At 50.2% G+C, this 23778-nt stretch overlaps 1 protein-coding gene and 1 pseudogene across 6 annotated transcripts in view; one reads left to right on the top strand and one right to left on the bottom strand.

Moving 5' to 3' along the window:
* The window catches only part of PDE4A (phosphodiesterase 4A), a 38610-nt gene that overhangs the window by 10267 nt on the left and 4565 nt on the right, over positions 1-23778 (bottom strand). Inside the window, exons 1-8 of one of the 5 annotated variants that reach the window (XM_081284090.1) lie at positions 19028-19383; positions 18083-18214; positions 17549-17590; positions 4040-4231; positions 3330-3366; positions 3164-3234; positions 2365-2414; positions 2074-2186 (exon numbers count right to left, since the gene is read on the bottom strand). In XM_081284090.1, the coding sequence (XP_081140216.1) occupies positions 2074-2186; positions 2365-2414; positions 3164-3234; positions 3330-3366; positions 4040-4231; positions 17549-17590; positions 18083-18214; positions 19028-19260 (870 nt within the window). In that variant the 5' untranslated portion in view covers positions 19261-19383. Of the gene's footprint in view, positions 1-2073; positions 2187-2364; positions 2415-3163; positions 3235-3329; positions 3367-4039; positions 4232-17548; positions 17591-18082; positions 18215-19027; positions 19384-23778 lie in introns of those variants that run through there. The other 4 variants (XM_081284089.1, XM_081284093.1, XM_081284092.1 and 1 more) reach the window with 4 other exon arrangements.
* LOC308643827 (large ribosomal subunit protein uL22-like) lies at positions 4254-5647 on the top strand (annotated as a pseudogene). Its single transcript has one exon. The product of its transcript is annotated as a large ribosomal subunit protein uL22-like (transcript).

Below are 23778 nucleotides of genomic sequence, written 5' to 3'. Positions count from 1 at the left end.
CATCCAGGGGGCCAGAGGGTCCAAGGTGGAAGGTCTCCTTCCCACCCTCCACCCTGCGTTCCCCTACCTGGTCCCACCAGCCCACCAGCCACGGCTTGGAGCAGGTCTCGCAGAAGAAATCAACCAGGGGCATCTTGGAGCCTGAGCCCCGCTCGGGGCTGCCGCACACAGAGGCTGAGCTTGGCGAGTCCTGGGCTGAACAGCCAGGGGGGGGGGTGCCGGGCAGGGGGGGCAGTGGAAGAGGGAGCCGCGGAGGGGCCTGGGCCGGCCCAGCAGGGCTGGGGGCTCCCTTCCCCTCCGCGCTCCCTGTGGCAGCCCTGGTTACATGGTCTGCCTGCCACTGGCCCTGATGGGCCCCCCTGCGGCAGTGGCTGGAGGCAGCGGGGGGCCCCTGCCCATGGGGGGGTGCCGGGCCAGGGTCCCAGGAGGAGGCTGCGGAGGCTTGGGGCTCTGTGTGTGCACCGTGTGCGTGTGCTCACTGCAGCACTGGCAGGCTGCATGCGGAGTCAGGTGGTGCTGGGGGTGGGGGGGCGTTAAAGGGGCACCAGAGCCCACGGGCCTCAGCCAGGACTTGGGGAGGGAAGCAGGACACAGCCCTTCCACGTACACACCCGGAGACAGAAACACACACCTGGACACACAGACACACAAATGCCCCGAGACACACCTTCCACAGACACTATCACACACCCCAGGCACTTGCCACACGGACACCCAAAGGCCCTCAGTCCTACACATACATGACACACATGTGCACACAGAGGAGACAGTCAACTCTGACGCCCAACACGTTCATAGGGGTAGAACGGAGCACATGGACACACCCCTTCCAAGAACGGAGACTCACACTCAGGAGACACAACCCTAGGGACAGACACCCAGATACTAGATATACTTATAGCCACACACTCAACACGCCCACACATTTCAACAAACATAAACAGCCATCTGTCCTTGGACAAAATCATACCCTGACAAATCCATAAGGGGATGTTCACACTCTCACCCAGAGATGTCCAAATACACACACCCCTTCACGGAACATCCACATACCCCTACCCAGAGACACAGTCACATTCTCAGTTGCCTGACCCCCCCTCAGGGACACAATCACCCTCACATTCACACTTTTCCAGACGAGCGTCCACCCACAGACATGTGCACTCCCCAGCGAACACCTGCCTGCACACTCACTTCCTGAAAGCACCGCCCACGAGGGCTGCCACCAAGCTGCAGCACTCCAGGAGGCATCATTCATACTGTCTGCTCTCTGAATGGCGCCCCCTGGGGATGTGCAGTGGGCACAGCTACAGGGAATGCTTGCCCCCTCCCCTGCAGCACTGCAAACACAGTCCCACTTAAGAGACAGCTTAACCAACCGGATATCTGCATGGCCTAAGTGTCACATAGCCTCACATAATCACCCGTGCACACCCAGACACCCCTCAGAACACACTCCAAACTTGGAGCCAACAAATCAACAACTACCCAGACCCTTATCCACACACACAGCTGCAGACAGTACAAGTATACAACACCTCCCAAGACAGGTAAGTCACTACCGACAGATGTAAAACCAGACCCCCACACAAACACACCAGGTTCTGCCATTCCTGGGAAAAGTCAGAATCTACAGGAACTGCAGGCCTTCCAACTACCACCCAAGGGCTGACTCCACCTAAAGATGGGCCATCCCCTAAGTCCTTACCCAGCCCCGCCCTCACCTGCCTCGCCTAGAGGTTGAGCCCGCCCACTGACTCTACCAGAGGTTGGCCCCGCCCAAATATGAGTCCTTGGTCCCACTCCACAAACCCTACTAAGGAGTTGGCACCACCCCTGCCGTCCACATTGCTGTTGGTACCACCACAGGCCCCGCCCACAGCTTGGCCCTTGGGCCAATTCCACAGGCTTACATAGGAATTGGCCCCGCCCACTTCCCCATCAACTACCTGGCCCCACCCAAGACTCCACCCCCACCAGATCCATCCAGGGATTCGCCCCACCCCACCAGCCCCGCCCTGGCCACTAGCCCCGCCTGGCCACCAGCCCCGCCCATCAACCCTGTGCGCCCACCTTGTGCGAAGCCATCTCGCTGACAGAGCGGTAGGTCTGCATGGTCTCCAGCTGCTCCAAGCACCAGTCCAGCTCCTCCAAAGTTTCCCGGGCCAACTGCTGACACGTCTCCTCTAAGAAGGGGCACCCAGGATGGTGACTGAGAGGTCCGCAGGCAGAGCCCCAGCCCACAGTGACAGGGGTTTGCCAGGTGGGTGGGGTGCCAGAGAAAGGGTGAGGCAGCCACCGGGGTTGAGGCACCTCCACTGGGGCAGCAAGATGGGCCCTTGCCCACCCCCTAATCTTAGCTACCTGACAGTGTGGCCTTGCAGACGGGGGTTGGGCCTCCCAGCGGGGATCGCCTGTAAAGAAATGGGGCTCCAAAGTCACTGTGGGACTCTCGGATCCTTGCCTCCCTCTCTCCATAAATAAGGCCAGTTTTCCTGTTTCCGAGTGCTCACTGCATCCAAACGTGCTGCCATGCACACGGCCTGCAGCCTCTCAGTGAGGCCCGTGAGAACCCATTTTTCAGAAAACCGATTCAACCAGGTAAAACTGGCTTCTTCGAGGCACATGGCTGATCAGCAGTAGGATCAGGTACTTGGCTCCTTTGGATACCCTTCTCAACTTCCCCAATCCTCTGAGGAAGGCTCTGTCCCCAACCCCTAGAGCAACTGGCAATTCTGAGCTAGACCCACCTCCCAAAATAACAAGAACTGCTCCCATTTATTGGGCACTTACTATGTACAGAGCAATATTCTTGTACTTTCTATACATCATCTTCCGGACTCTTCACAACAGATAGCTATCGGAAGTACTACTGTAATTCCCACTTTACAAAAGGGAAAGGAAGGGACCACAAGAAGCCATTTGCCCAGCAGGTGAGGCTATGGCCTCACCACCATGCATGCAGACATCCAGTCTGTATTTATAAAAGTTTATGTCTTAGGCCCTTCAACTTCAATAACTCTTTGGCTCCAAAGAAATTGTTACATGACCAGACATTCAGAGAAGTCAAGTGCCTGTCTGAGGTCACACAGCAGGGCTGATAACTGAACTCACTATGCTTAACCCTCATGATCATGGGTGCTGGGGCCCAGCTTCAACGTACTTGTTGCTGGGAATAGGTACATTGGTCAGGAGCGAGAAGTTGCTTCGAACACTGCGGAGACTGGCGAGCACCTGGAATGGGGGTGGCAGTAAGTAGAGGTGTCTACCTGGAGGGGCAGCTGGGGCTGAGCCCCTTCCCCAGTTGTGGAGGGGTGCGGGGGTCTCACCTGGGCAAATGGTGTAACAATGAGGTCCTCAGCATGCCTGTGATAAAAGATAGTGGTAGGTTAGGGATCCCCAGAGAAGCAACTCTCTGGGGAGGACATTGTGGGAGCTGGATGGAGGGAGGCTGGGGGCGGGGAGTGGGGAGAGGCCACTTACAGCACCCAAGGGCGAACATGCTGCCAGGGCCGGTCCTGAAGGAAACGGCTGGGGAGGGGGTGCAGACAAAGGGGGGGTGGGAAGTGGATATGCCAGAGGGGAGTGCTGGGAGGGAAGGGTTGGTGGAGGAAGCGCAGGAACAGGGTATGGGGCTGTGGTGGACACTTGAAGGGAAAGGGCAAGTCTGGTGGGAGATCTGGAGGGCTCCATCTCAACAGGGGCTCAAGGGAAGTGGCGCTGGTTTGGGGTAGGCTGGGGGACATCAGAATAGGGCCAAGTAGTGGGGCTTCCTCCCTGGAGGGACAGTTCCCGTAGAGCCTGGCCCAGAGCAGGTGATGGTAAGAGAGGGCTTGGTAGGTCTGGAGAGTAAGGCTGAGCCCTTTATAGGGGACAGAGCCTATTAGACGTAGGACAGGGGCTGCTGACTCTGCCCTAGGGAGGGCAGGTATGGGGGGTTGACCAAGGTGGGGATGGGTGCCCCCATGCCCTGCTGGGAAGGACAGCTTGTGGCAGGACCAGGCCCGGAGGAGTGGCAGGTGGGGAGAGAGGTGCTCACGCCTCGCTGGTGACTGATGAGTTCCGGGACATGGTCTTGGGTGACATGTCATAGTCACTGTCAGAGCGGTAGAGGAAGGATTCCCGGCGCTGGCTGGTGGCTGCCCCAGCATGCAGCACGAGCCCTGGGCTCGCCTGCGAGTCCAGGGGGCTGCGGCCAGGTGATGGTGTTGGGCCATTTTCTCCCTCGAAGCTGCAGGAAACGGGTGGGAAGAAGATCAGGAGGTTGAGACGGTATTGAGGAGTTCAAGAGGAAGAGAGACCAAGGGAGTATCTGGAAAGATTGGGGGATCATGTGGAGGATCCCAAATAGACTGGAGACAGGGAGCTGCAGGCTACGGACTGTTGGTGGGTACTTCTGGTGCCAGGACCCATTGCAGGGACCGAGAACACTCTGGGCCAGAAGTCCAGGGTCATCCTTGCCTTTGCTCTGCCCTGCAAATCAGCCTGTCTGCCAGGATCTTTCCAAATCTGTCCACTTCCCTCCTCCCATTTTTTTCTTTTTAAATATTTTTAGTTGTAGATGGATATAATACCTTTATTATATTTATTTTTACATGTTACTGGGGATCAAACCCAGTGTGTCACATGTGCTAGGTGAACACTCTACCACTGAGCCACAACCCCAGCCCCTCCCCTCCCCTTTCTTCCAGCACCTCCCTTCTTTGGCCTGGACAGGTGAGTTGTCAACAGCCCTGGTCTCCAGCTCATTGTTGTCCACACTCTATTCCTCCAGAAGCCACCAGAGGGAGCTAATTAGCACGTGAATCAGATCCAGTCATTCTGGCTACGAACTTTCTATAGCTCCCACTTCATGCAGAACAAAAAGCTAAAATCCTCACTGGGGCACACAGGTCCTGCTCTGTGACCTCCGGCTTTGCACCTCATCCGCTCTACTCCACCCACAATGGCATCCTCCTTGCTCCTGATCAATGTGCAGAAAAGTTCAACCCCTGCCTTGATATTTTATATTTTTCTTCCTTTAAAACCATATGGAGCTCTTCCTGTAAGGGGCCTGAGGTGATCTGTGAAAATGGTCCGCTACTCTCTTGATCCAGAAAACCCCACAAAATCATGCAAATCAAGAGGCTCAAATCTTTAAGAACACCCGTGATACTGTGCAAGTCATCAAGGGTATGCATATCCGAAAAGCCACCAAGTACCTAAAAGATGTCACATTAAAGAAGCAATGCGTGCCATTCCAGCGTTACAATAGTGGAGTTGGGAGGTGTGCCCAGGCCAAACAGTGGGGCTGGACACAGGGCCGGTGGCCCAAAAAGAGTGCTGAATTTTTGCTGCACATGCTTAAAAATGCAGAGAGTAATGCTGAACTTAAGGGTTTAGACGTAGATTCTCTGGTCATTGAACATATCCAGGTGTTGAACAAAGCATCCAAGATGCGCCGACGTACTTACAGAGCTCATGGTCGGATTAACCCATACATGAGTTGCCCCTGCCACATTGAGATGATCCTCACTGAAAAGGAACAAATTGTTCCTAAACCAGAAGAGAAGGTTGCACAGAAGAAAAAGACATCCCAGAAGAAGCTAAAGAAACAAAAATTTATGGCATGGGAATAAATTCAACAAAAAATAAATGCAAATAAAAGAAAAAAAAAACCATATGGAGGGCTGGGGATGTGGCTCAGGCGGTAGTGGGCTCGACTGGCATGCGTGCGGCCCGGGTTCGATCCTCAGCACCACATACCAACAAAGATGTTGTGTCCGCCGAGAACTAAAAAATAAATATTAAAAATTCTCTCTCTCTCTCCCCTCTCTCACTCTTTAAAAAAACAAACAAACAAACAAACAAAAAAAACCATATGGATGTGGTGGCGCACACCCATAATCCTAGTGACTTGGGAAGCCAAGGCAAGAGGATTGCAAGCTCAAAGCCAGACACAGCAACTTAGCAAGTAGCTTAGTGAGACCCTGTCTCAAAATAAGGGCTGGGGATGTGGCTCAGTGGTTAAGTGCCCCAGGTTCAATCCCTGGTACCAAAAACAAAAACAACCCCCCCCTAAAAAAAAAAAAAAAACTCATGGAGAACAAAACCCACACAATTTGCCTGGAATAATTTGTATCTTACATTCCTTTTTCACTGTTAGCCTGCCCTTCTCAACCTTTGCAGAGAAGGGTTTTGGTCTGTTTTTCTCACCACTGCATCCCTAGAACCAGAACAAAGCCTAGTGCTGTTCAGCCATTCCATAGTGATCAACATGGTGGATGTTCAATAAATGTTGAATTAATCATTAAACATATTAATGAAACATATTCAACTTTTTTTTGGTTTATTTTTTTGTTTCTGGCAGTACTGGGCGTTGAACCCAGAGGCACTCTACCGCTGAGCTATACTGCAATCTTTTTATTTGCTTGTTTTTTATTTTGAGACAGGGTTCTCATGAAGTTGCTGAGGCTGGCCTCAAATTTATGATCTTCCTGCCTCAGCCTCCTGAATCACTGGGATTCCAGGTGTGCGGCACAGCACCTGGCAACATATGAATGAATACATGAGTGGATTATGCCATGCTGTGGTCAGGACAGGTCGATCTGAGGAGGTGACAGCTCAGCAGGGCCTAAGGATGAGAAGCCAGCTATGAGTCCGAAGTGGGAGAGGAAGGGGGGGTGGGGGTAAAGGTCCTCAAGCAGGAATCCTTGTTTTATTGGTTTGTGAAGCCAGGGGATTGAACCCAGGCCTTGCTCATGCTAGGCAAGCACTCTGCCCCTGAGCTAATCCCCAGCACTTTTTCAATTTATTTGTTTGTTTATTTATCTATTTATTTTTGAGAACTCTTTAGTTGTCCAGGCTCCCAGTCCTCCTACCATCTCCTGTGTAGCTGGGATTACAGGTGTATGCTGCTGCGCCTGACAAGATTTGTTTTTTTGTTCAAAGACCAGCAAAGAAGCTGGTGTGGCTGGAGTAGAGTTACAGGTCAGAGACAAAGACATAGCTATGGGGCAGGCAGGTGGGGAGCAATGAGACGATGAGACAGAGACTCCCCAAATGAGTCAGGAAGACCCAAGGCTGCGCCATATCTCAGCTGTATAAAACTGGGGCAGGGATGATGCACCAGCTGCCTTATCCACAAAAGGAGTCAGCCCCTTCCCTGGGTCATTGAAGTTACCAGCATTAACACAGAACAATGCCTGGCGTGGAGCTCAAGAAAGATCGACAATTGTGAGTTTATCAGTCTCAGATAAAGCACCCGGGACTGGACTCAGCCAAGATAGTTGATATGAAGAGCTGAGGGTGACAGGGCAAGTTGTGTACCTACAGCTTGCACCTTGTGCTGTGTGACCTCAGGAAAGTTGCTGCTCTCTCTGTCTGCCATTCCATTGTGAAGGCAAGGGGGTTAGACTGGTCAGTGGAATTCAGACTATATTCTGAGTGGGAGTAAAGTGGACAGGAGAGAGAACAGAATATGTACTAGGGGACAGCATAGGTTGTTGTTGGAATGGGTCTTCCGTTAAGAAATAAGTGAAATACCCTAGACCAAGACAGCAATATTGGTTTCTGTATACTGAGTTTTTTTTTTTTTTTTTTTTTTTTTTTTTTTGGTGGGCTAGCCCTGGGGCTCATTTTATAGATGAAGAAACTGAGGCTCAGGTTGGAGAACAGGTAGTTCTGGGTCACACAGCAAGATTGTGGCAAGATCAGAATTTGCACTCAGACTAAAATCCCCACAATCCTCTGCCTCCTCTACTCAGTAGAGCCCATGTCCCTGGGCACCAGGCAGCCAACGTAAAAAGAAACGTGAGGATGGGTCCTTGATCAGCCAGAAAGTAGCTCAGTAGTAGAGCATCCATGGGTTCAATCCCCAGTACTGGGAAAGAAAAAAAGACTTTAAAAGACTCCAGATTCACTGTGAAAGTTCAGCTCTGCAAGATACTCTCAAGAGAATAAGAGTAAGTTATAGACTAGCAGAAAAGTACGAAGACCTTTGCTGTGTCAGATGTCAGAATATGCTTTGAGTGGTGCACCCCTGTAATTTCAGTGGCTGGGGAGACTGAGGCAGGAGGATCGCAAGTTCAAAACCAGCCTCAGCAACAGTGAGGCACTAAGCAACTCAGTAAGACCCTATTTCTACATAAAATACAAAATGGGGCTGGGATGTGGCTAGGTGGTCGAGTGCCTCTGAGTTCAATCCCCAGTACTCCCCCACCAAAAAAGTGTCCTCCAGAGGTTCATGAGTTGGAAGTTTGGTCCTCAGTGTAGAGGTGTTAAGAGTAGGGCCTAGAGCCATCCATATTGGGGTCCCATCTGACCCCCTCAAGAGTTCTATTTCTATCTTGTGTGTGTGTATGTGTGTGTGTATGGTGCTGGGGATTGAACCAGTGCCTTGTGCACGGGAGGCAGGAGCTATAGCCCCAGCCCTCTGTTTCTATATTTACATGTGAGTGAATCCTACTCCTTTCCCTCTTGCAAAACAAAACAAAAGAGATGGGACCTAGGGCCCTGTTGTAGGAGCCAGCCTTGGGCTGGGGTGTGGCTCGGTGGTGGGGTGCTTACCTTGCTGCACAGGCCCTGGGTTCTAGCCCCAGCAGCAAACAGAACATGGATGACCTCTTCACACCTACCAGGAGGGCTAAAACAGATGGCAAACACAACTGACAATGCCAACGGTGTGGAGCCACTAGACCACAATACATTGATGGTGGGAATGCTAGGTGGCATAGCCACGTTTGAAGACAGTTTATCAGAGTTTGTTTGTTTGTTTTTTCTAGCACTGGGAATTGAACCCAGGGCCTTGCACATGCTAGGCAAGTGCTCTACCACTGAGCTGCATCCCCAGCTCTTTTTATTTATTTCTTTATTTTGAGACAGGATCTCACTAAGTTGCTGAAGGCTGGCCTCAAACTTGTGATCTTCCTGCCTCAACCTCCCAAGCAGCTGGGATTACAGGTGTGCACCACTGTGTCCGTCTGGTTTGTTATTTTTTAAACATACATATGCCAACAAATCTACTTCTATATATTTACCAAAATAAATGAAAATATGTCTGCCCCCAAACCTGCACATACACGTTAATAGCAGCTTTGTCTGTAACCACCAAATATGAAGCTGAAATGTCCAGCAAGTAGTGAATGAAAAAGCTGCAGCAGATTTATACCACAGAGTGCTATTCAACAATAACAAATGGACTACTAATACATAAAGTCAATAACTGAGCAAAACGGTAGGATAAAAAGACAGGGATGAGGCCAAACCCAGGGCCCTGCGCAGGCTAGGCCAGCGCTCTGCCACTGAGCTAAATCCCCAGCCCTATGTTGTTTCTACACACTAACAAGGAACAGTCTTAAAAGGAAACACAATTCTATTTACAGTAACATCAAACTAATAAAATACTTAGGAATAAATTTATCAGAAGAGGCAAAAGATGTGTATACTGAAAACTACAAAATATTGCTGAAAGAACACCCCCCCAAACACACTACTGGGAATTGAACCCAGGGATGCTCTACTACTGAGCCACATCCCCAGCCCTGGGTCTCACTAAGTTGCCCAGGCTGTCCTGGAACTTGTGATCCTCCTGTCTCAGCCTCCAAAGTAGCTGGGATTACAGGCTTTAACCACCATGCCCAGCTATTACTGAAAGAAATTAAAGAAGACATCAATAGGAAGTCATCCCATGTTCGTGATTAGAAGACAACACTGTTAAGATAAACACTAACCAAAGCAATTTATAGATTCAATCTGATTCCTATTAGATCCCCAAAAACCTTTTTTTTTTTTTTTTTTTTTTTTTTTGTAGAAATAGAAAAACTCATCTCTTTTTTGTTCTTTTCTTGGAGTGGGGAGGTACTGGGTTTTGAACTCAGGGGCACTCAGCCACTGAGTCACATCCCCAGCCCTATTATGTATTTATTTAGAGACAGGGTCTCACTGAGTTGCTTAGTACCTCACTTTTGCCAGGGCTGGCTCTGAACTTGCGAACTTCCTGCCTCAGCCTCCCAAGCCTCTGGGATCACAAGTATGTGCCACTGCGCCCAGTGAAAAACTCATCCTAAAATTCACACAGAATTTCAGGGGGCCCTAAATAGCCAAAACAGTCTTGAAATAAGAGAACAAAGCTGGAGGACTCCTGCTTCCTGATTTCAAAATGACTATACCACAAAACTACAGTAATGCTGACAGTGGTACTGGAAATAAAGACATAAAGACCACTGAAATAGACTAACGGGCCCTGAAACAAGCTCTTGCACATATGGTTAAATGGTCTTTTAATGAAACCATTCAATGGAGAAAAGAGTCTTTTCAACAGTGGTGACTGGAAAACTGGATATCCATACACACACACAAAAAATGGAGTTGACCTTTAGCTTATATCATGAACAAAAATGGGGCTGGGGATGTGGCTCAAGCGGTAGCGCGCTCGCCTGGCATGCGTGCGGCCCAGGTTCGATCCTCAGCACCACATACCAACAAAGATGTTGTGTCCGCCGAGAACTAAAAAATAAATATTAAAAATTCTCTCTCTCTCTCTCTCTCTCCTCTCTCCTCTCTCACTCTCTCTTTAAAAAAAAAAAAAATGAACAAAAATGAACTCAAAATGGATGAAATACCTAAATGTAAATGCTGCAACTATAAAACTCTTAGAAGCTTTATGACACTGGTCAGGTGCAAAGGTACATGACTGTAATCTAAACTACTTGGGAAGCTGAGGCAAAAAGACTGTAAGTTCAAAGCCAACCTGGGCAATTTAGGGAGATCCTATCTCAAAAAATAAAAAGTGCTGGGGATGTAGCTGAATGCTAAAATGCCACTGGTTTGAATCCCCAGTACTGAATTTTAAAAAAAAAAATTTTTAAAGATTTATGACAGGGGCTGGGGTTGTGGCTCAGTGGTAGAGTGCTCGCCTAGCATGCATGAGGCACTGGATTCGATCCTCAGTAGCACATAAAGGTAAAATAAAGATATTGTGTTCACCTAAAACTTAAAAATAAATTAAAAAAAAAGCCTTATGACATTGGATTTGGCAATGGTTTCTTGCAATGAGACCAAAAGCACAGGCAACAAAAGAATACATTGGACTTCAACAGAATAAAAAACCTCCATGAATAAAAGGACAGAATGGAGAAAAATGTTACAAACCATATATCTGATAAGAGATGAATATCTACAATATATAAAGAACTACTACAGGGGCCTGGGGATGTGGCTCAAGTGGTAGCGCGCTCGCCTGGCATGCGTGCGGCCCGGGTTCGATCCTCAGCACCACATACAAAACAAAGAAGTTGTGTCCGCTGATAACTAAAAAATAAATATTAAAATTCTCTCTCTCTCTCCTCTCTCACTCTCTCTTTAAAAAAAAAAAAAAAGAACTACTACAACAACAAAAACTTAACACAATCCAATTTAAAAGTAGGCAAAGGAGACAGGCTAGTGGTGCAGGCCTATAATTCCAGTGGCTTGGGAGGCTGAGGCAGGAGGATCACAAGTTCAAAGCCAGAATTCAGCAACAGTAAGGCCCTAAGTAACTCAGTGAGACCCTGTCTCTAAATAAAATACAAAATAGGGCTGGAGATGTGGCTCAGTGGTCAAGTGCCCCTGAGTTCAATCCCCAGTATCAAAAAAAAAAAAAAAAAAAAGACTTGAATAGACATTTCTCCAGAAAAAACAAGTGAAAAGATGCTCAACCCCCATCAGCCATCAGGAAAATGCAAGTCAAGACAATGGGACGCTACTTCACACCCATTAGATGGCTTCTGTAGGCTTTTTTGTCTTTAAAGATCTTGGGGATCCCACTATCTTTAAAGATGTTGGGGATTTCTCTGTTCTCTGTAAGCAGAATATATTTTGAGGGCTCCTGAGCCACTGTCTTTCCTGGATGCTACTTGCAACTGGCCTTTACCCCTGGCCTATTCCCCCTTGTCCCCATTTCATGCAGCTGATTTCTTTACTCTAAGAGAAGGGTCTAGGGGACCAAGTGGGCACTACTCCCTCCATCCACCCCATGTCTGGCCTCTGGCTAGCCTCCTGGGTCTCTGATCTGAGCTTCAGAAAAGGACCTTGTTAAAAGTCTTGGTGGTGCCCTACCTTTGCTCACTCTTCCCATCCCTAAGGTCGCCCACCTCCTGTCTTACCTGGAGTGCCCCAGCCAGTGCCACTTACACAACCAGCTCCAGCCCGTGCTGCTCTGCTCTGCCTTCCCAAGCAATACACCTTCCACCAGTTATTGAGAGCAACTAAACTCAAATCAAAAGTATTTTTAAGCTGGGTGCGGTGGCGCATGTCTATAATCCCAGTGACTCGGGAGGCCGAAGCAGGAGGACTGCAAGTTCACGCCAGCTTCAGCAATTCACCATGGCCCTGAGTCACTTATTGACACCCTGTCTCAAAATAAAAAATAAAAATGGCTGGGGATGTGGTTCAGTGGCTAAGCGCCCCTGGGTTAATCCCTGGTGCACCCCAAAACCCAGTATTTTTAAGGGCCACACATAGCTCAGTGGTAGAGTTCTTGCCTAACAACATCTTTATGCTTGAGGTCTCACACACACACACACACACACACACACAATTGTGAATAAAAACATTGTAAATACTATATCTGACAAAGGGTTAATATTCCAGATTATAAATTATTTCTAAAACTCAACAACAAAAACTCCATTCAAAGATGGCATAAGCCAGGTGCAGTGGCACAGGCCTGTAATCCCAGCAGCTCAGGAGGCTGAGACAGGAGGGTTGCAAGTTCAAGACCAGCCTTAACAACTCAGTGAGACCCCAAACAATTTAGTGAGACCCTGTCTCAAAATAAAAAACAATAAGGGCTGGGGATGCAGCTCAGTGGTAAATTACACCTGGGTTAAACCCTCAATGCCCCCCTCAAAAAGGCTTAAGAGAAAGACAGTAGAATGAATCCGATGTAACTTTCTATGTTCATATATGAATACACCACCAGTGAAACTCCACATCATGTACAACAGCAAGAATGAGATCCCAGTTAGAAAAAGATACACTCCATGTATGCATAATATGTCAAAATACACTCTACTGACATGTATACCTAAGAAGAACAAACAAACAAACAAAAGGCATAGGCTTGAATAGACATTTTTCCTAAAGATGTGCTCATGGCTAAAAAACACAGGAAAAGATACTCAACATCACTAGCCATTAGGGAAATGCTGACCAAAACCACAAGGTAAACTGGGCTCAGCGGCAGGTGCCTGTGGTCCCTCATAATGGGGAGGCCAAGGAAGGAGGACATCAGGGCCAGCCTGGACAACACAGCACGATCCCATCTCAAAAACAAAATAACCCCACAATGTGACACCATTTGAATGGCTCTTATTCAAACAAAAACAAAAACCAGAAAATGACAAGGTTGGTGAGGATTTGGACAAATGGGAATCACTGTGCTCCTCTGGAGAGAATGTCAAATGGTGCAGCCGCTGTGAAAAACAGCTAAAGTTAGATTACTGCACAACCCAGCGACACCACACCTAGGGAGAGTCCCCAAAGAACTGAAAGCAGGGATTCAAAAAAATTCAGGTGCACACATGGTCATAGCAGCACTCTTCACAAGAGCCAAAGGGTAGAAACTGCCCAAATGTCCATCAAGGGATGAATGAAAAATCAAATGTGCCACATCCTTGCAATGGAATTTTATTCAGCCTTATAAAGGCTGGGCCTGTATCCCAGGAGGCGGAGGTAGGAGGGTCCCAAGTTCAAGACCAGCCTGGGCAACTTAACAGGATCTTGTCTCAAAATTTACAAAAAGAAATGAAATTGTGATACAGGGCAAGACATGGATGCCTTGAAAACATTATGCTAAGTGAAATAAGCCGGTCACCAAAGGACAAATATTGTCAACCGCACTTATATGACACACTTAGGATAATCAAGTTCATAGAGAAAGTGGAATGGTGGTTGCCAGGGCCGGGGGAGACAGGGGACATGGAGGGTAAGAGTTTGTAGTTTCAGTTTGGGAAGAAGAAAAGTTCTGGAGATGGATGGTGGCAACAGCTGCACGAGAGAGGATGCCAATCACCTGCTCATTAAAAAGGGTTAAAACGGGGGCTGGAGTTGTGGCTCAGTAGTAGAGCACTTGCCTGGCATGTGTGAGGCCCTGGATTTGATCCTCAGCACCACATATGAATAAATAAATGAAATAAAAGATTCACTTACAACTAAAAAATATTAAAAACATAAAAAAAGGGCTGGTGGGGGCTGGGGTTGTGGCTCACTGGTAGAGCACTTGCCTAGCACATGTGAGGAACTGGGTTCTATTCTCAGCACCACATAAAATTAACGATACTGAGCCCATTTGCAACTAAATGTGTGTGTGTGTATATATACATACATATATATATATATATATATATATATATATATATATATATATATAATTTTTTTAAAGGGCTGGTGATGTTGCTCAGTGGTTAAGTGACCCTGAGTTCAATCCCTGCTACCAAAAAAAAAAAAAAAAAAAGAAAAAAAAAAAGAAAAAAAAGGGGGGGCTGGGCTGTGAGTATAGCTGGTTAGCAGAGCAAGTGCCTAGCATACATGAAGTCCTAGGATTGATCATTACCACAAAAACTTAAAAAAGGAAAACACCCTCAAGGAGGAATGCTCATAGATCATTACTGTGGCCTTCGAGGATGATGCCCATTATCATCTACTTACGAGGTGACAGGTCATATCCTTTCAGGGACATAGTGCAGGCTGAGTATCCCTTACCAGCCACTGTCATATCCCTTATATTTTGAAGCCAGAAATGTTTCAGAATTCAGACTTTTTTTGGATTTTGGAATATTCACACATACCTAAGAAGCTGTCCTGGGGAGGGAACCCAAGCCTAAACACAGAATTCATTTATGTTTCATATATACTTTACATACACAGCCCGAAGGTCATTTTATATGTTTTATAAATTTTGTACATGAGATAGTTTCATGATGTAAAATTTTCTATTTGTGGTATGTCAGCAAACAGCTTTGAATTCTAGAGACTTTCAAATTTCAGATTTTTGGATTAGGGAGATTCAAACTGCACTAAGACACTTCTTTTTTAAATTATTATTTTTAATTTTTTTAGTTGTTAATGAGACCTTGATTTTATTTATAGGTGGTTCTGAGAATCGAATCCAGTGTCTCACATGATAGGCGAGCGCTCTACCACTGAACCACCCCCAGCCCCAAGAAGACACTTAAGTTCTTGCTGGTGCCTGGCACCATCAAAGCACTTAGTATGCATTTATTTCTGCCACCAGTTCTTAAGGTGGGTCCTGTTAACTTCCTGTTCAATGAGGAAACTGAGGAACAAAGGGAGGTTGGTGGCCTCACATCCAGAGAACTATGTCCTGTCTCCTGAGGCCTAATCTGCAGTTCTGGGCCCTGATAAGTACCACCAGGCAAGGGAGAGGAACATAGCTATACAGAGGCCCCCATCCCTCTACCAGGAACCTAAACTGCAGCCCAAGAGGGTGCTCAGCTAGCATAGAGGTGGCAAATACACCTGCCCCAGGAGACTCTGCTCACGTAAGCAAGAGCCCAGAGGCCTGGATGGGAAGAGGATGCTCCCCAGGGCTTAGATGTTTGTACTTCAAGAGTGGATGTCTCTTGGGCTGAGGGCAGCAAAGGGGAGGGGATTGCTGAACTGTAGCCTGGGGGTGGGGAGCTCTGCTATCCCAGGGAATCAGATCCCTGGACTTTCCTGGCCTGCCACTGACTGCTCATGGTGGCCCAAAGTCAGCCAGAGATGTCTCAATGGAACCCAAAGTCACCACTACACTCAGGGGCCATTGGCAATAAGCCCACATCATAGCCACACACCGGCACTCCATCAGAGGTCAAAGACTGGCCTGCTTTTCCTTCAGTAGGCTGACCACCTGGCCCTCTCCAGTGACCATGCCACCTGCCTCCACCTTTTCGGGGCCCCCAAGCCTGCCTCCTGGGTTCCTGGGACATTAAATTAAGCCTCTAGAAGACCATAAGTCCAGAAGCAGATCTTGGCTGAGGGAGTTGGGCTGTGGGATGGTGGGAAACAAACAGGCTAGAGGTGGTGATGGGCAAGGGGGACATGTCACAGCTGGGAAGGACTATAATAAACATGAATACAAACAACCGCAGTCGAAAGCCCAGAGCCAGGCACTGTGCTGTGCCCCATTTTCATGACAAAGAAATCCTGGCACAGAAAGGTAGAATATGGACTTGAACCCAGGTAGTCGGCCTACCAAATTGCTGATAAATCACAATCAGTGGGTGTTTGTCTCCCCCCAGGACAGACAAGGAAGGCAGGCCTGGTGTCTCCCTGCCCCTCTCCACCTGACTGCTTGCAGGAGGTGCCAGGCAGCCTTTATGGAATGGCCTGGCATTTGCTCTGTGAAGGTCACAGGGAGGTTGATGGCGGGTGCTGGCGTGTGTCTGCCAGACGGGTGCATGGTGCCAGCTGACACGGCTGTTTGTGGGGCTGTGTGTGGAATGAGTGTCAGTGTGTATATCAGTCTGGGGAGGAGGAGGGGGAGGTCTGTGTGCACACAGGTGTCTATGTGGAATTGTGCATCTGTGTGTGTGTGTGGGCATGGGGTTGGGTGTTCATGGGTGTCTACCTCTTTGGGTTTCTGAGTCTTGTGACCTCATGAGTGGTGCCTCACGGATGCTGTGACTGTGTGGGTATGAGGCACATGTGGAAAATCAGCCTGCAGGAACTTGTGTAGAGTCTGGGGCGAGTGTTTAAGTGACAGTGTCTTCCTGGGGAATGCAGTGTGTACAGGACTGTTGGAGGCGTGAGCAAGAGTTGCTGTGGTTTGTGTGTCACCTGTGTGTGGCTGTGGGTCACTTGAGGGTTCTCTTGGTGCCCTGACTAGCCAGGAGACCCACACCTAGTATAGTAAACACAGGGTGACCCCGATTGCCCTGCATGTGGGTGTGTCTGTGTGTTTCTGAGTTCGGCTGTGTGTCCCCACGCTGGAGACTGTGTGGTGTCCAGGTATCTGAAAGGGTTGGTGCTGGGTGGCAAGGACAAGTCTAGAAAATCCAGAGAACTTAAAGGCCACTTCCTGGCCCCAGCTCTACCCAGCCTATTCTAAATACCCTCCAGGCATCCAGGAACCTCCCCTCCCCACCCCCGCTGCTCCAGCTTGGTTTTCAGCCTGGCAGCCCCAGTAAGAAGGAGGGGGTAAGGCTGGAGACACAGCAGCATAGGGCCTGAGGGACCTGGCTCCAGGCCAGTGGCCTGGGAGTGGAGCCCAGGTGACGCTAGACACCCATATTTGCTGCCAGGGTGAATGCCAGAATCCCAGGTTTGGGGGCACAAAGAGGGTACAGGGATCCGACTTTGGGCAAGTAGGAATGCGCAGGATCAGGCACCAGCTTTGGGGGCCACCACCTTCGGGAAGCCCTCGGTAGCACTTGTATCTTTAGGGAGAGGGAAGGAGGTGGGACCCCGACCAGATCCTGGAAGCCACCACAAAGGGGACTCCCCAAATCACACTCGGGGGACCCCTTTCCCAGCACAGCCAGAGCCCTCAGGTCGCAAAGAATGCTACTGGCCAGGGGCCACCCACCTGACAGATCTACCCGGCGGGTGCCGATGAGTATCTTCATCGCTGAAGGAGAAGTGGGTCAGGGACTCAGGGCTGGGGGGCAGTGCCAGGGCAGGGGGCCGGGCCCGGGCCCGGGGCGCTGCACTGGAGCGCATGAGAGCCAAGAGCCGTCGGGGTTCGCATGGGGACGGCTGCCCAGTGGTGTGCTGCGCACAGCTCGCCAGGTCCGAGGTGTCTGCGGCCGCCGGCAACGCCGCCTCCGCACCTCGCGGCACCCCGCCTCAGTGACCCTCCCCTGCCCGAGCACACCCCCCCATCCCCCCGCAGGACGGCCCCGGGCGGTCCCAGAGCGTCCGCAACGCCCGGGAGAGTTCAAAGCTTGCCTGCCCCTGCAGGGGCCCAGAGGAACTGAGCGCACGCTTCTTCCTGGCCCCCTCCCGCCCTGGGTCGTAGGGGCGCCCGGGACTCTGCTTTACCCTCCCACCCCTCTCCAGGCCGGTCCCGCCTCCCGCGCTGGCTCTGGCCCCGCCCACTCCCCTCAGCTCCTGCCCTGACGTCGAGCGGTGCGGGCTGCAGGTCTCAGATCGCCGTGAGCGCCCCAGGGGAATGGGACTTGTCCCAGCCGGCGGAGTGTAGGGCTGGATGACAACAACCCCGGGGAGGGTCGACGGATGCAGGGAGGTGGAGCTGGGGGAGAAACAGAGACAGGAGAGACAAAGGTGAAGACGGGAGAGAAACCGGAGAGACGCTGATCCCCACCCCTCCGGACCCCGCGCCGGTTCCCAAAGGCCCTGGCTCCACCCCCTCTTCTTTCCCCGCCCCATCTCTCCCCTCGGGCCAGCTGCTGGGCTGTGTCCTGTCCCACAGTGCCTTCCCCAAGTCTGTGTCCTACACAAGTAAATGTGGAGAGTAGGGAGCAATGAAGGAGGCAGACGACCGGGAGAAGCCCCGGCACCACCGCGTGCCCACCTCCAGACTGTCAACCTCGGTGTCTAGGGGAAACACTGAGAAGCCAGACCGGATGTGGCCTCCTGCCTGTCACCCCCGGCTTCCTGCCCCCGTAGCCCACCCCAGGTCTGGCAAAGCAGGGAACTTCCATTTACCCTTAGTGCTCTGTGCAGGCGGTAACATCCCTGAGCCTCCCAGCAAGTTAACCCCCAGAGGACGCCGCTGGATCCATTTCACGGGCCATAGACTGAGGCTAACAGAAGTGAACACATGTCCCCAGGTCACCTTGGATGGCAGGTCGGCCTCAGTCCCCCAAAGCGTGACCGCAGCTTCAGGTTTGCACAGGAAGTGGGAGGAATGTAGTGTTTATTGAGCGCCTACTGCATGCCCTATCAGATGTCTCCACGGCAACCCTGGCGGGCAAGGATGATTTTTATCTGTGCCTTGTGACGGAAGAATAAGACTGAAGAGAGCAAGTCACAGACCCCAGAACCAAGGGCGCGCCAGGTGGCCAGAAGGGCCTCGAACTCATGACCATCAGCGCGCACTTACCCGGCCCACGGCTGGCGGCCCAAATCCTGGAAGCTTCGGAAAAGCCGAAGGCGCCTGCGGAAAGTTGGGGACGGGCTAGCGAAGAAGACCGGCGAGGAGGGCGGAGAACGCGGGCGGCGGGGCGCGCGCGGGGCCGGGGGCTCTGGCAGGAATGCCTCGTCCTCGGCCGCCGCCGCCGGGAAGGCGGCCAGCTGCAGCTCGGGGATGCGGCCCAGGCCACGCGGCCGCGCCATGGCCGCGGGGGCGCGGGGCGGGCCCGCTCGGCGGCCGCTGGGGAGCTGCGCCGCCCGCCCGGCGCGCGGCCCTCGCAGGCGGGCCGCCCAGCCCTGGGGCCGCGGGCCCCACCCCGCCCCGAGGCCGCCTCGGCCCTTCCGGCTTCGCGCTGGGGCCGCCCCCGGGGCGGGGCGGGGCCGGGCGGGCCTGGGGCGTCCGCACCACAGCGACGGGGACTCCCCCCCCACCCGCAGACCCCAGGGCCTCCCGGCAGTCCTTCCGACGTCCCCCAAATAGCCGGAAGCGTTTCCACAAACCCCAGCGACGCCCCTCAAATCTCGAGGTGTGCCCACAAACCTCCCATGGTGTTGACAGGCCCCACAGACCTCAAGGGAGTCCTCAGATGTCTCCACAATCCCTGTAGGGCCCTAACTGTCCCTGAGGTCCCCACACAACCAGGGTGCTCCCCAAATCCCCGTGTTTCCCCACAAAACCCAGAGGTACTCTAAGAGGCCCCATAGACCGTGATGCTCTGTCAAGATGTCCCTATATTCCTAGCAGTGCCCTCCTTGTTTCTGGGACATCCCAAGAATTCCAGGAGGCAACCACAAACCCAGTGGTGCTGAGGGCCCACAAGAGCACCCTTCAGATCTCAAGAGCACCAGCACAGTTCCTTGGATGTCCCAAACTCCCCTAGAGCACCACCATCACCCCTCCTCAGTCATGCAGAAATGCCCCCCCAGAACACCCCTAGCAGTCCACACAGACCACATGTGAAACCCCCAAATCCTAGATTCCTTCACAGACCCCAGGAGTGCTTCCACAGTCCTTCAGATGTCCCTTAATCCCAAGTGGCTCCACCACATCCCCCAAATCAAGTGTTGAAACCCACACACACTCTCAAGGATATCTTCCCTACTCAGGGCATGCCTCATAGCCATGAAGATATCACCAAAATCCAGGGGTGCCCCTTAGAGCTCAAAGAAGTTAAATTCCTCTATAACTCTGGGAATAGTCCCAGATTCTAGGCCAGAATCTAAGATTTACCCCCAAATCCTTGGGGACATTCTAAAATGCCACCCACAACTCATAAGATGTGCCTCATACCTCTTAAGATATGCCTAGAAGACAGGAGGATGAATTGAACATGACTTTCCCGTTTCTATCTGAATACATGACCACTATAACCCCACGTCATCATGTATAGCCACAAGAATGGGAACTTACACTCCATGTATGTATAATATGTCAAAATACACTCCACTGTCATGTATAACTAAAAAGAACAAATACAAAATTTTTTTTAAAAGATATGCCTAGAAGCCTCTGGTGTGCTCACAGCCACTAGGGTGGGGGTCCTAAGGCACCACCCATTCCTGCCAATCCTTAGAATCCCTGAGGCACCTTTTAGAATTGGGCCCCCACAGCTTCAAGGTAGTCGCAAGAACCCCATCTCCCCATAGCAGGCACATAGTACACTTAGATGGGGACTTTCTGGAGCCCAATAAGGTTTCTCCATGCCCAACCACTGTGACCCTGTGGGGCACACTGCCCCCTTTTCTCAGATGATGAAGAGGCTCAGAGAGGGGAAAACCTGAGAACAGCCAGTCAGCTGGTTAGAATCCCTCAGCCTCCCCCAACCGGTGTGTGGTTCTTTGGGACCAAGGAAGGGGGAGAAGCTTGCTTTAAATGAGAAAGGGGGACCAATCTATTTCAAGGTTCCACCTCCCTTGCTATTGGTTGCAATGCTATGGGGCCCAGTCAGGTGGGCTAGACTTGAGTCTGATCTTTGACACTTCTTAGCCATTTGACCTTGGGCAAATCCCCTCTTTTTTCTGAGCCTCAGTTTTCCCCAGGTGTAAAATAGGTGTAATAGGAATACCCAGCTCTACTGGGCACAGTGGCACACGCCCATAATCCCAGGGGCTCGGGAGGCTGAGGCAGGAGGATCGCAAGTTCAAAGCTAGCCTCTGCAATTTAATGAGGCACCAAGCAATTTAGAGAGGCCCTTTCTCAAAAAAAAAAAAAAAAAAAAGGACTGAGGATGTGGCTCAGTGGTAAAGCACCCATGGGTTCAATCCCCAGTACTGAAAAAAAAAAATAGATGTGCACTAAAAATTTGCTACAATTATTTGACAAAGCATTTATTGAGGGCTTATAGTGAGCAAGCCAGAGTACTAGCTGGAGAACAGGGAATGACTATGACAATGATGGTGGTGGTGGTGACAGTGGTAATCCTTTACCCAGCAGCTACCCCTTTAGAATGCTTCCTATGCATTCAGTATCCCCAGGTAAAATCTCATTTAATCCTTAAAAAACTCCCAGGATGGGGCTGGGGATGTGGCTCAAGCGGTAGCACGCTCGCCTCGCATGCGTGCGACCCGGGTTCGATCCTCAGCACCACATACCAACAAAGATGTTGTGTCCGCCGAGAACTAAAAAATAAATATTAAAAAAAAATTCTCTCTCTCTCTCTCTCTCCTCTCTCACTCTCTCTTTAAAACAAAAAACAAAAAAAACTCACAGGAAGAGCTCAGTGGCACACACCTGTAATCCCAGGGCTAAGGAGGCTGAGACAGGAGAATTGCGAGTTCAAAGCCACACTTGGCAAAAGCAAGGCACTAAGCAACTCAGTGAGACTCTGTCTCTAAATAAAATACAAAATAGGGCTGGGGATGTGGCTCAGTGCCTGAGTTGAATCCCTAGTACCAAAATAAACAAACAAACAAAAAAACTTCCAGGAAGTGCTACTATTATTGTCCCCACTTTGCAGATAGGAAAACTGGGTGTTGGAGAGAAATGACCTGTTCAAGGTTGTTTCAAGGTCACATAGCCAGTGAGTGGCTGAGTTGGGCTCTAGTCCAGTCTTTGCCACCCTCTATTTTATTACTGTCTGCTTAAGAGATAGCCTGAGTGGACTCTTTATTTTTTCCTAATTGCCTTCCCCATGAAATGTTAATGCCTGTTTAAGCACTGTGTGTACAGTCCTGGAGCTTCAGGTTTTGCATCCTCAGATTCAACCAACTGCAGATCGAAAGGGTTTGTCCTGCACACGTAGAGACTTTTTTCCTTGCCATCATTCCCTAAACAATATAGTATGACAACTGTGTACAGTGCATTTACATTGTATTAAGTGTTATATGTCATCTAGAGATGATCTAAAGTCCACGGGGGATGTGCGTAGGCTCTATGCAAATACTGTGCCATCTTATATAAGGAAGATGAGCATCTGCAGATTGGGGTGGTTGGGGAATCCTGGAATCACCCCCAACATGCATACCAAGAAACGGCTGTATATCTGTGCTTTATGCATAAAAGTAAAATGGGGGGCTGGGGATGTTACTCAGAGCTAGAGCACTTGCTTAGCATGCTCAAGGGCCTGGGTTCAATCTCTAGCACCCCCCCCACACACATACACACACGATTTTTAAAATTGCCCCACTCCCAGCAAGAATCAGTTTTCATCTCCTTGGAGAATCACCTTGCTGAGAATTCCAATTTTCTCATCCTTGGCATTGGGGACATTTGGGATTAGATAATACTTTGTCCTGGGTGGGCTGTCCCATACTGTTAAGCAATGTAGCAATATCCCAGGCCTCTATCCACTAGATGTCAGCAGTACCCTTCACTTATGACCACTAAAATGTTTCCAGCTGCTTCAGATCCCTGGGAGGCAAGACTATCTCCCAGGGGAGAATGCCTGTCCTAGTCCTACCAAGATCCCCGCTGCACTGCCCTCCAGGACCCACAATAGGAAATGAGGGTTTTCTTGTTCACTGGCCGGTAAGCTCTTTGGAATAGGTTTCTTCCTAGGTCAACTTCAAAGATAGAGAAACCAAGGCCCAGAGAGGGGGAGTGACTTAGCCAGGGTCATCCAGCCCAAAAAGAGCAGAGCTGGATCATGAATCTAGTTGTTTGGCTCCAGAGCTTGGGATTTTAGCCCTAGACCACACAGGGTCTTCACAGATCAGTATCCTTCCAGTCCAGTGACTTTTGTCCCCTCCTAGGAAGCCAGATATAAACTGAGACCTGAAGGCCACACTAACCATGGCCTATGAGCCACCCATCACTTCCCTTCTTCATTTCCTTCCACTCACCCCTCACTCTGCCCCAGACACACTTGTCTCCCAGCTCACATTCCCACCACAGGACCTTTGCACTGGCTGTTCTCTCTAGCAGGCACTCTACCATCAGATACCCACATAGCATCTCTCTCTATTTACTTAGGTATCTGTTTAAATGTCACCTCCTTAGAAAGGCCTTGATTGACCTCAGGATCCCTCTGTTCTTCATATTCCATGTGTCACCATCTATAATTATCAGATGGTTTTACTTGCTATTTCTGCTTCACCCACTAGTCTGAGAACTCCAGACAGTAAGACTGGGTCGATTGGATTCTAAGCTGTAACCTCAAGGATGCATGTGTAGAATGAATGGTCCTGTTTCAGATGAGGAAACTGAGGCTCTGGCAGATGAGGTTCACAGAGCAAGCAAAGGGCAAAGGCTGGCTCCAAACACATATCAGACGTAAAACAGTG

The sequence above is a fragment of the Spermophilus citellus genome, assembly GCF_964194105.1.
Source record: "Spermophilus citellus genome assembly, chromosome: 3".
NCBI classification, from domain to species: domain Eukaryota; kingdom Metazoa; phylum Chordata; class Mammalia; order Rodentia; family Sciuridae; genus Spermophilus; species Spermophilus citellus.
The sequence above is the reverse complement of the archived record's forward strand: the minus strand, read 5'-3'. Positions and strand labels throughout refer to the sequence as shown.